The following is a 12,058-nucleotide window of genomic DNA, read 5'->3' as shown; positions in this document are numbered from 1 at the left end:
ACGCCAGCTCCCTCAGCCAATAAAGCGAGATGAGCACTGCAATCCCAGAGTCGGCTAAAACTGGAGCTAATGGTCAGGGGTCCCTTTACCTTTATTCAATAATAACAATAATAGCAATAATAATAATGTTATTATTTATATCCCACCCATTTGACTGGTTTGCCCCAGCCACTTTGGGTGGCCTCCAACATATAAAACATTAAAAACTTCCCTATACAGATGTCTTCTAAAGGTTGTCTAGTGACTTATCTCTTTGGCTTGGGGTTCCTGATTAGGTCCTGCTTGCAGGTTTACTGTTATGTACTAAGCTTGGAGGGACGCGGGTGGCACTGTGGTCTAAACCACTGAGCCTAGGGCTTGCTGATCGGAAGGTCAGCAGTTTGAATCCCCGCAATGATGGGGTGAGCTCCCGTTGCTCAGTCCCTGCTCCTGCCAACCTAGCAGTTCAAAAGCACGTCAAAGTGCAAGTAGATAAATAGGTACCACTCCGGCGGGAAGGTAAATGGCGTTTCCGTGCGCTGCTCTGGTGCAGCCAGAAGCGGCTTAGTCCTGCTGGCCACATGACCTGGAAGCTGTACGCCAGCTCCCTCAGCCAATAAAGCGAGATGAGCGCCGCAACCCCAGTGTCATTCGCAACTGGACTTAACTGTCAGGGGTCCTTTAACTTTACCTTTTGTTCTACCAAGCTTGGATCTTAGAACAATAGGCAGGTAGGTTCCTAGAATGCAACAACCTGATTGGCCTGCAGGAGCAGCCCAATCAGGCCCCAGGAGGAAGCCAATTAGCCTATTAGGCAGGTAGGATCCTAGAATGCAACAACTGATTGGCCTGCAGGAGCAGCCCAATCAGGCTCCAGGATGGAAGCAGAATCAGCCAATCAGATGGGACCCATTGCATAAATAATGTATATAAAGCCAGAGGTTTGGCGGAGTGGGAGGGGGGCAATTCATCCACTGTCTTACAAGCTGCAACTCTGAATATATTTCATTTACCATAATGGTCTTCTGGTTGGCCACTGTGAGAACAGGATAATAATAATAATAATAATAATAATAATAATAATAATAATAATAATAATTATATCCCACCCATCTGTCTGACTGGGTTTCCCCAGCCACTCTGGGCTGCTCCCAACAGAATATTAAAAACACCAAACATTAAAAACCTCCCTAAACAGGGCTGCCTTCAGATGTCTTCTAAAAGCCAGATACTGTAGTTGTTTATTTCCTTGACATCTTCAGTCATTAACTGAATCTGGCCCAGGTTGCTCTCAGTGTTTGGCATGTCTGTTCCAGGGGCCTAATCCAGCCCTGTGCCAGTTTACTTCCTGGGGTAAAATCCTTTAAAAAGCTCAATAACTTTAGCTGGCCCTTTGATTGGCCCCCACGGCCCTTCACTTCATCAAATCTGGCCCTCTTTGAAAAAAGTTTGGACACAACTGGAACTTTATACACCAGAGTAGCCAGAGAGAGGTCACAGTGTGAAGCAATGGCCACTAGATGGAGCTCTAGGCTTTGGGAAGGAGGCCAGTGAGATTTGTTTTTGTATATGTCCAGAGATGGTTCCCATGCCTGTTTTCAATGGCCTGGATGCTGAAAGAGAGTACATGCAAAGTGCCAACTTATATGCTGCAGCTAATCACCAGGAGCATCTGGGTCAGAGGTTTTGACCTGAAGTCATAGAATCATAGAATCATAGAGTTGGAAGAGACCCCAAGGGCCATCGAGTCCAACCCCCTGCCAAGCAGGAAACACCATCAGAGCACTCCTGACATATGGTTGTCAAGCCTCTGCTTAAAGACCTCCAAAGAAGGAGACTCCACCACACTCCTTGGCAGCAAATTCCACTGTCAAACAGCTCTTACTGTCAGGAAGTTCTTCCTAATGTTGAGGTGGAATCTTCTTTCTTGTAGTTTGGATCCAACCAGCTCCGTGTCCGCTTCTCTGGAGCAGCAGAAAACAACCTTTCTCCCTCCTCTATGTGACATGCTTTTACAGTATATATTTGAACATGGCTATCATCTCACCCCTTAACCTCCTCTTCTCCAGGCTAAACATGCCCAGCTCCCTTAGCCGTTCCTCATAAGGCATCGTTTCCAGGCCTTTGACCATTTTGGTTGCCCTCCTCTGGACACCTTCCAGTTTGTCAGTGTCCTTCTTGAACTGTGGTGCCCAGAACTGTGCCCAGAACTGTGGTGGTCCCTTCCTTCCTTCCTTCCTTCCTTCCTTCCTTCCTTCCTTCCTTTCTCTCTCTCTCTCTCTCTCTCTCTCTTTCTCCCCCTCCTCCTCTTCTTCTAGAACATGGGTAGGCAACCTAAGACCCGGGGGAGCCAGATCCGGCCCAATCGCCTTTTCAATCTGGCCCACGAACAGTGTGTTTTTACATGAGTAGAATGTGTGCTTTTATTTAGAATGCATCTCAGGGTTATTTGTGGGGCATAGGAATTTGTTCATTTTTTCTTCTTCAAAATATAATCCGTCCCCCCACAAGGTCTGAAATATATTCAGAGTTGCCCCTTGCTGAAAAAGTTTCCTGAATTTGGGAGAACCCTGGCGAAAGTGCTTAATTAACAACGCAGTTGGGAGCAGACTCTGATTATTATTATTATTATTATTATTATTATTATTATTATTATTATTTCTTTACAGGGACTGGATGGATGGATGAATGAAACCTAGAGTGCACCAAACACAACATTATCTAAACTTTGTTTCAAAGCAGGAAACTCTAGTTTGGTAAGGGATCTCTTCTGCAGGAGAGCACAAAGCGACAGTTCCTGGGGATCTTGGGAGAGGAGCCATGGCAGTTGGCCCAACTGGATTGGTTTTCTAGTCTTTCGTTCCCTGTTGTTATGTACTAAGGTGAATAGGATCCAAAAGGCAGCAGTCTGATTGGTCCTAGAACAATGCAGCAGTATGATTGGTCCGCAGGAGCCACCCAATCCAGCTCCAGGTGGAAGTGAATCTGCAACCTGATTGGCCTACAGGAGAATCCCAGAATTAGCCAATCACGTGGGGCCCATTGTGTAAATAATGTATATAAAGCAGATATTTTGGGGGGACTTTCATTCCTCACTACTATGAGCTGAATAAAGAGCATGAAATCCACACCCGACACCAAGTACCGTATTTTTCGCGCTATAGGACGCACTTTTCCCCCTCCCAAAATGAAGGGGAAATCTGGGTGCGTCCTATGGGGCGAATGCAGGCTTTCGCTGAAGCTTGGAGAGCGAGAGGGGTCGGTGCACACCGATCCCTCTCGCTCTCCAGGCTTCAGGAAGACATCCGCAGCCTAGGCAGCCCTGCGGGAGGTCCCCGCAGGGCTCCCCACGCTGCGGATAGCAGCCTACCGCCCGGCGCGAGGGGCACCCTGAAGCAGAGCGCCCCACTCGCTGGGCAGACATTGGCCAGCCCCACAAGCTCGGGGGACAGCAGGGAGGCGCAGTGCTGCCATCCCGCTGTTCCTCGACCTGGTTCGGTTTCCCCGACCTGCTTTTGGGGGGGAAATAAAGGGAAATTTTTTTCCCTTTATTCCCCCCCCCCAAAAAAACTTGTTGTTGTTTAATCGTTCAGTCGTGTCTGACTCTTCGTGACCCCCTGGACCAGAGCACGCCAGGCACTCCTGTCTTCCACTGCCTCCCGCAGTTTGGTCAAACTCATGCTGGTCGCTTCCAGAACACTGTCCCACCATCTCGTCCTCCGTCGTCCCCTTCTCCTTGTGCCCTCCATCTTTCCCAACATCAGGGTCTTTTCTAGGGAGTCTTCTCTTCTCATGAGGTGGCCCAAGTCTTGGAGCCTCAGCTTCAGGATCTGTCCTTCCAGTGAGCACTCAGGGCTGATTTCCTTCAGAATGGAGAGGTTTGATCTTCTTGCAGTCCATGGGACTCTCAAGAGACTCCTCCAGCACCAGAATTCAAAAGCGTCAATTCTTCGGCGATCAGCCTTCTTGATGGTCCAGCTCTCACTTCCATACATTTCCAAAAAACTAGGTGCGTCCTATGGGACGGAGCGTCCTATGGGACGAAAAATACGGTATATTTCACCTGTCAGGGCTGGTCAGCTCAGCCTTACTTTTCGCCCCTCACCACGTTGACTCGGTAGAGACTTTGACCAAAAGCTTCTCAGGATTACGACGGGTAAATCACATCTTTTTGGTGTGAGGCAACTTCTTGTCGGTGATGGGATCGCCAGCAGGTGGCCGCCATATTGTGAAAGGCAATGGTCAACATATTCATCAAACCGCCTGAGGAGAACGATGTCGAAGGGCCCAAATTCCAGAAATCTCCATGCGGCTGCCATTTTGCGTCCGTGACTGTGTGTTGTTTTTCTCCCACTGCGTGGAGGACTTTTGAATCCCATCGAAACAGCAAGATTCCTGCTGTTAGGCTTCTAAAAATGAAAGCACCAAAATTTGATGTTCTGAAGAGACAATATGGACGACGTAGCGAAGGTTTTGTGAAACATTTTGCACATTTTTTTTTTTAAAAAAATCTTGGTCTGGCTCACTCCCTCGTGTGGAATCACACATAAATAATAATATAAATAATTTTTTATACCCCGCCCTCCCTGACCAGAGCTGGGCTCAGGGTGGCTAACACCAATAAAATTACAATAAAAACATAATGGGGGGGGGGAAACAATTTAAAATACAGGTTAAAAATACAATTTAAAATGCAGCCTCTTTTTAATAATAGCCCATAAATCAAAACCATTTGAGGGGCCACATATATGTCCACGGCTGCCATTTTGTGTGAGGTAAATCCCAAATGTTACCAGAGACATTGTGGCTATTTGGTTTTAAGAATCCCACAGTTCCCATTTTTGGGACCTCCTTGCCTTTTATAAATCACCTCCCAAAAGGTCTGTTATGATGTAAGTGGCCTTTTGGCAAAGTTGCTTTGAGAAACAGCCATTTGTGTTTTGGCTTCGCATCATTTTGTTGTTGTTTTTTTACATTATTTTTATTCAATTTCCAATATAAAATTTAAACATACATTTTCAATATTATTACAAATACAAATTTTGACTTCCTTCGACTCATCCGCAAATCTTCCGTTATCAAATCTTCTATCCGCAATTCTAAATTTAACATTGCCTTTTGTTTTAAATAAGCCTATTCCCTTGTTCCCTTTTTTACAGTATTTCTAATATTATTTCTTCACAAAGCTTCCTGTAAACCCACAAACATTGTTTGCTCATATAAAATATATATATATATATATATATATATATATATATATATATATATATATATATAATATAGTATGATATGCTTTTCATATAATCGCATCATTTTGATTTGGCTCTCTTGGTGTGGCCTTAACCCAGAGTCGACAACAGTGCTGTTTGGATTTATTTTCGTTTTATTAGAGACCTTTCAACAGGCTTGCTCATATTTTGACTATTAAGGAGTCCCAATAATTTAATACTGAGTTCTGAGTGGGTGAATACATACTGGAGTACCCTAAGAGTCTTTATTGCGTTTAAGGCTGAGGTAAAATATACTAAGTTTATTTCTACAATGATAGTAATAATTATTATTAGTAGTATTATAATTATTAATAGTAATAATAATTATTTCCCTCAAACTCAAATTAGCGGCTCGATGGCCGCGAACCCGCAGCCCTAAGGAAAGGGGCGGGATAACAGCACCTGCCTCTCGTGACTGACATTCGAGAAGATTAGACCAAGGAGGCGGGTGTCTAATTTTATTGGTCTACTGAAGAATGTAGGCGTGGCCAAAGGCCGAGTTGCGGGGAAGGGCTCCTCTCCCCTCATATTACCGCCCTCTCGATTTGACATGAAGAGAGATCCAATCAAGGAAAGGGAGAGCCTGATTTGTGGGCGGGTCCCTGCATGTGATAGGCACTTCCAAGGAAGAGGGGCGGGGCCCCCACAGTGCAGGACGCTGAGCGAACCTCGAAGGGGAAGACGCCCGCGAGTTCGAGAATACTGTTAAAAAGCGGGGCGGTGCTTATTCCGGAGGGGGGATATGATTGGCCAGCAGAGGCGGGACCCGCTCGAGTTCTGTCCCGGGGTTGGCCAACGCTCGGAAAGCCTGCCGCGCCTGCGCCTCGGCGCTGTGATTGGCGTCTCGGCAAACCCCGCCCTTCCCTTTTCGATTGGTTGCTTGGGAGAGAGGGGGGGAGGGGAGGCGGGCGTGAGGAGAAACAAGAGAAGTTGTTTGAGTGGCGGCGCAGAGAGAGAGAGATAGAAAGAGTCCCAAGCAGGCTCCTCCCTCCTGTTCCCCGCCCTTCGGCGCGAGCGCCCGCCGGCGATTGGCCGAAGGCAGCGGAGGCGCTCGGGGATTGGAGCCTCCGGCGCGCGGTGGGCGTGGCCCGCCGCGAGAGAGAGAGGGAAGGCTCCTCCTCCGGCGCAGCGTACGCAGAGGCACGCACGGCGAAAGGGAGGGGGCGGAGCGCAGCGCGCGCGCTCCTTCTCCTCCTCGCTCGCTCTCTCTCTGTGAGGGGAGGTCTCGCTCGCTCTCCCTCCCTCCCTCCCTCAGAGGCGCGCGCGCGCGCTCCCGCTCCTTCCTTCTCTCTCCCTCTCTCGCTCTCGGCGGCGCCGGGGAAGCCGGAGGAGGAGGAGGCGGCCGGAGGAGGCGGAAGGCCGAGAGCGGAGTCCGGGCCGCGCCAGGCCGCGGCTGGGGGCCGGTCACGGTGGCGGAGCCGGAGGAGGCCGGGCCCCGCCCCGCCCCCATCCCCCCACCGGCGGCGGCGGCACCACAACCGCGGGGGGGCGGCGGCGGCGGTGTCCGGGGCGGCGCTTCCCCGTCTCCTTCCCCCTCCTTGGCGGCGGCCGCCCCTCCCTCCCCCTCGTCCCCCGCGGGGCCCATGGAAGGCCTGCCCGTGGAGGTGCGGGGCTCCAACGGGGCCTTCTACAAGGTGAGGAGGCCGGGGTGCGGGGACAGGCGTTGCCGTGGAGACCGGGGGTGGGTGGGCGGGGCCCCAGGGGTTGCCATGGAGATCCCGGGGAGGGCGAGAGGGGCTTCGAGGCGGGCGGGCGGCTGGGGGGGGGGCGGTGGCCACGCTGGGCGCCCGGGCCTTCTTCCCCCAGGGTGAGGGGTGGGGAGCCCAAAGGCAGGGGGGTGTCTGTTTCAACTCCAACCCCCCCCCCTAAATCTGGTACGTTTTGTGGCCCCCTGGGTTGAAATATGGGGGGAACTCCTCTTCTGTCGGGTGGCTTTTCTAGGGGCCATGCAAAAGGGGGAGAGGAGGAGGGCATCTTGGGGGGGGCGGGCTTAAGAGAAGGTGGGGTTGGGGGCTCTGGAAAGTGAAGCCCCTACAAAGGGGGAAGCGAGGGCCGCTCGGGGTTCTGCAAAGGAGACTCCCCCCGGGCGTGGGGTTGAAGGGGTCAGAGGGCCCGTTGTGGGGCGGGGTTGAAATATGGGGGGGGGAGAGACTCCTGTTTGGTGGCTTTTGCAAAAGCGAGCGTGGGGGGGGGGTTAAGAAGAAGGTGGAGTTGGGGGTTCTGGAAGATGAAGCCCCTACAAAGGGGGAAGCAAGGGCTGCTGGGGGTTCTGCAAAGGAGACTCCCCCCCCCCCCGGCACGGGGTTGAAGGGGTCAGAGGGCCCGTTATGGGGCGGGGGGGGGGAGCTGTGGGCCTCCAGGCTTAAGAGGAAGGGCCATGGTTTGGGCGTGTGTTGCAGATCATGGGGCTGGGTTGATTGGGAGTGTAGCCTGAGGTTGGTTGCGAGTGGTCAGCGTCTATGGGCTAGAAGGGTTGAATCCAGTGCTCATGTCATGGCTTTGCAATGCTGGGGATCAGTTTAACAGAGGCCTCTGCTCTCTCCCAAAGGCCTGATCTCATGGGCAGGCTGGGAAGGAGGGGTCTCTTGTGTCACTTGAGCCTCATGTTGCACTTACCTGCTATTTTTATTTTAGTTTCCTCTATCAGGCACATCTTTGGAGTCCCTTCCCTACATTCTAAAGCCTGCCTTTCCTGGTAAGGTACTCGCTCCAAAACAGAGTACCTTGAAATGCCATGAGCGTATTAGTCAGCAGGCAGAAATATATTTATATCACAGCGCAGTCGAGTTTAGTGCTCCTTTATTGTGTAAGGAAATAAGGATGGGAGATCTTGTAACTGTATCTGTTTGCTGCTTGATTGGCACTGACACATGTTCCTTCTGACTTGCCGCTCTTCCCTCCCAAAGTGCTGCTTCCGCCCAGGTGCTGCAAGTAAATGTATTTATACGGAAGGTGCTTCAGTTCCACCCCTCCTTGAAGCAACTTCCTGCCTTGTAGGGAATGACTCTGTATGTATCTTTATGAAGCAGGTGCTGTTAAAATAGGGAGGAAATAAACTCCCCTTGGAAAGTACCAGTGTTCAGTGGTGGGAGTGTTAAGTTCCACGTTCCATGCCTGACATCTCCAGCTAAAAGAGAGCCAGTGTGGCGTAGTGGTTGAGAGCGGTGGTCTCGTAATCTGGTGAACTGGGTTCGATTCCCCGCTCTTCCACCTGCAGCTGCTGGGTGACCTTGGGCCAGTCACACTTCCTTGAAGTCTCTCAGCCCCACTCACCTCACAGAGTGTTTGTTGTGGGGGAGGAAGGGAAAGGAGAATGTTAGCCGCTTGGAGACTCCTTCGGGTAGTGATAAAGCGGGATATCAAATCCAAACTCTTCTTCTTCTTCTTCTAAAAGGGCCTCAGGTAGGACGGCGAAGGAAAGACCCCCTGCCTCGTCCTTGCTGGGTCTCATAATGGACCATACAGGGCCAGTGGTTTGGCGCAATAGGAGACAACTTCATTTGTTTGTGCTTTGAAATATGTTACGAGGCAAGTGGAGTGATGGGTCTCTCCCGTCAGTGGGATTAGTGTCACCCTGTCTTGCTATAATAAAATGCTGAGTTACTTTATATATGCATTCCCCTGATTAGTTCCGATGGGAAATTAATCGTCCATCCGGCTTGCACAAGGCTGGGCCCAGCTGAGATCTCAGTCTGCCTTCCAGATTCAAGGCCTGCAGTTTACTGCTTTTGAGCATCCAGTCATGTTCAGTGGAATTACCTTTAGTGGGCTAAAAGCATTTCTTCATTGTAGCAAGACCTGAGTTTCCCAAGTAACTTTCAGTGTCTCTAAATTAGGAGCAACAAGCTGTTCCCAGGTCCCAGTGGGCTCGTCAGTTCCTGATCCACACTTTTTTTTCATATTGGAAAAGGGCTTTTTCTCCCTTTAGCATGGTAACAGGAATGCCAGTCTCTCTAGAAGTTGAGGCTTTCATCGTCCCTGAACCTAGTTGTCAAGAATGCTGCTTTGCCCAACATGAAGGGTCAAACATAGATAAGGAAGGAAGCCCAAGATATCTAGGGTATGAGAGATTATGAATTCTGCCAAGCTCTACTGGGCCTGTGTGGAGGAGTGATATTTTGTCTCTGGTCCCTATTCTGTAGTGGGAAGCGATGGCTTGTTTAGAAGGGCCCCGGGGAATTTTGTAACCTAATCACAAGGTTGCGAGGTGGGGGCTCAGTGTATTGTCTATTGCTAATTTTAGACTTCCCACTTCAGAATGGAGTCACAACCAGTAGATGGCCATGAATCGTGAAGGTTTGCCTGGCGCCTTCATTACTTATCTTGAGGCACCAGGCAAAAACCTTTCTCTATAACCAGGCCTTTGGCTGGTTAGCATTCTGTGGCCTTTTAAATGTGTTTGTGGAAGGGGGGTTGCTGGTATGTTTTTGTTTTATTATGTATTTTGTGCTCTCATTTTGTATTTTCATGTTGTGTACCGCCCTGTGATCTTCGGATGACGGGCGGTATACAAATTTAACCGGTAACAGTAATAAGAATAATAAAAGACAGAGACATATTTGAGGGGCTAATCCTCTTCTCCCGTAATGGAGTGGGTTATTTTTAGCCCGTTTGCGTGCTCTTTGCTGTGGCATCTCCATAGATTCCTTATCAAGTAATTTATTTTTAAACTCATAACCCTACCTTATCGCATAACATTTTTTACCACCAGGAAACACACATCATGTTACGTGTCCTCAAAAGACTCTCAGCCTGGGAAACGGGGGCTGCAGGAGACGTGGGGTTCTTAAACCGTGGCTCCATTGGTAGTGCACCTGTTTTTGCATGCAGGAGATCCTGAGCTCAATCCCCGATGTCTCCGTTTAAAAGAATCAGGCCGCAGGTGACAGAAAACACATTTAGGCCCTGGGGCCAGTAAGAGCAGACAGTATACTGGGCTTTGCAGACCAAATAGTGTCTCCTGGTAAAAGGCAGTCTGTGTTTCCTAGCGACTCAGGTGATGTCAGTTTCTGCAAACGTCCACTCTTAAGTAACTGGCTCAAATGGCTTGGGGAGCAAATGTACAATGAGCATCTGTGCAGCATTTCATCTCGTGTCTCTCATTGAGGAATCCTTCCTGTCTAGATCCTAGATCTTTCCTTCCAGCAGTGCTTGTTTGCAATCACCTCCCTTGCAACTGCTTAAGTGGGGGCTGCTGCCGGAAGCCGTATGTGCCCCAGCGGACTTGCGAGAAAGCTGAATGAGGAGAAAGTGGGAACGCTCTACTCTAGTCAAGCGTTGTGTTGTTCTTTGGAAAGGTGCTGGGCTTCTGAACAGGATTTAAAGACTGCACGTTCCTCCTGACAGTGGTGTATTCTTCACCACACCCCCTTTTATAGAATTGCATCCATAGAGGGAGGGTATGCTAACTAACGTCCAAGCTGAAGTATACAATTTGCCCATATTCTTTTCCTCCTTTCGACTTCAGCAGCTTCCTCTTCCGAGATTTCTGCAGCTCCTTGGCTACTGTAACTCCATCTTTGTTTTCAAATGCACGAGCCACAAATCAATTCTTTTGTGTGTTCCTGGGCTTCCCAAAGGTTTTCATGGAAGACCTTCTTTCTTAGAATTTGAAAGGTGAGCTTTTGCCTGCCAGTCACTGCTGGTGGTGCTTTGTAGAACATCTCTAGCGTTGCTGTTTCCAGCTAGAGTAAAATAACAGGGTTGTAACTCTACCTGAAGCATAAGAGTAAGGTTAATGGGCTGGCCTTTTTTTCTTTTTTAACAGAGTTTGCATGTTGACAGAATATCAGTCGTAGGCAGTAATACACATGGCGGTATTGCCTTGCCACTGGTAGCTGACTACGTCCTGTTAACTTTTAACTACCCCTAGTAATAGTTGATCTAAGAACATAAGAGCCCAGCTGAGTCTGCCTCCTGGAGCAGGATTTGAGTGCAACAGAACTTGTGATTCTCAGCGACTGGTAGTCAAGAGGCATGCAGCCTCTGATACTGGAGGTAAAATGTAGCCCGCACGGTTAGTGGCCATTGATAGCCTTTTGTCTAATTCTCTTCTAAAACCTCCCCAAGTTCATGGCCATCACTTTGTTGGAGTGAATTCCAAAGTTTTAAGAGTTTGGATTTGATATCCCGCTTTATCACTACCGGAAGGAGTCTCAAAGCGGCTAACATTCTCCTTTCCCTTCCTCCCCACAACAAACACTCTGTGAGAGACTGAGAGACTTCAAAGAAGTTTGACTAGCCCAAGGTCACCCAGCAGCTGCTTGTGGAGGAGCAGAGACGCGAACCCGGTTCCCCAGATTACGAGACTACCACTCTTAACCACCACACCACACTGGCTTCTAACTATGCACTGCTTGAAAAAGTACTTTGCTTTGCTGTTTTGAGATTCCCAACAATCCGATTCATCGGATGTCCATGAGTTCTAGTCTTATGAGAGGGAGGAAACAATTTTTCTACCCCCTTTCTCACCATACATAATTGTACACGTTTCTGTCATCACTCCCCACCCCCAATTCTCACCTTTTTTTCTAAACTGAAAATATCCAAATATAACATTTTGTCATAGAGGAGTTTCTCAAACACCTTGATCCTTTTGTGTGTCCTTTTCTGTCCGGCTCTACAACATACACACTGCGCTTTTCTGTGCATGGTATTCCAAGTACAGTTACCATAAATTTGTATATCATGGTTACAATATTGGCAGTTTTATTTTCAGTCTAATGACCCCTAATGTGGTATTTGCCTTTTTCGCAGCTTCTCTATGCAGGACTGACATTTCCATCGAGCTACCCTCCCCAAGGTCTCAT

The 12,058-nt window shown here is 49.1% G+C and overlaps 2 protein-coding genes across 3 annotated transcripts in view; one reads left to right on the top strand and one right to left on the bottom strand.

Annotated features, from left to right (window-relative positions):
- The window catches only part of CD68 (CD68 molecule), a 116,004-nt gene that overhangs the window by 24,573 nt on the left and 79,373 nt on the right, over positions 1-12,058 (bottom strand). The gene's annotated exons all lie outside the window — the stretch shown is intronic.
- Positions 6,510-12,058, top strand: part of FXR2 (FMR1 autosomal homolog 2) — a 32,454-nt gene continuing 26,905 nt past the window's right edge. The window contains exon 1 of one of the 2 annotated variants that reach the window (XM_083410277.1): positions 6,510-6,883. In XM_083410277.1, the coding sequence (XP_083266403.1) occupies positions 6,833-6,883 (51 nt within the window). In that variant the 5' untranslated portion in view covers positions 6,510-6,832. The remainder of the gene's footprint in view (positions 6,884-12,058) is intronic. The other variant, XM_083410278.1, reaches the window with a different exon arrangement.

The sequence above is a fragment of the Podarcis tiliguerta genome (assembly GCF_965153285.1).
Source record: "Podarcis tiliguerta genome assembly, chromosome: 13".
NCBI classification, from domain to species: domain Eukaryota; kingdom Metazoa; phylum Chordata; class Lepidosauria; order Squamata; family Lacertidae; genus Podarcis; species Podarcis tiliguerta.
This window is presented reverse-complemented; position numbering and strand designations above follow the sequence as displayed.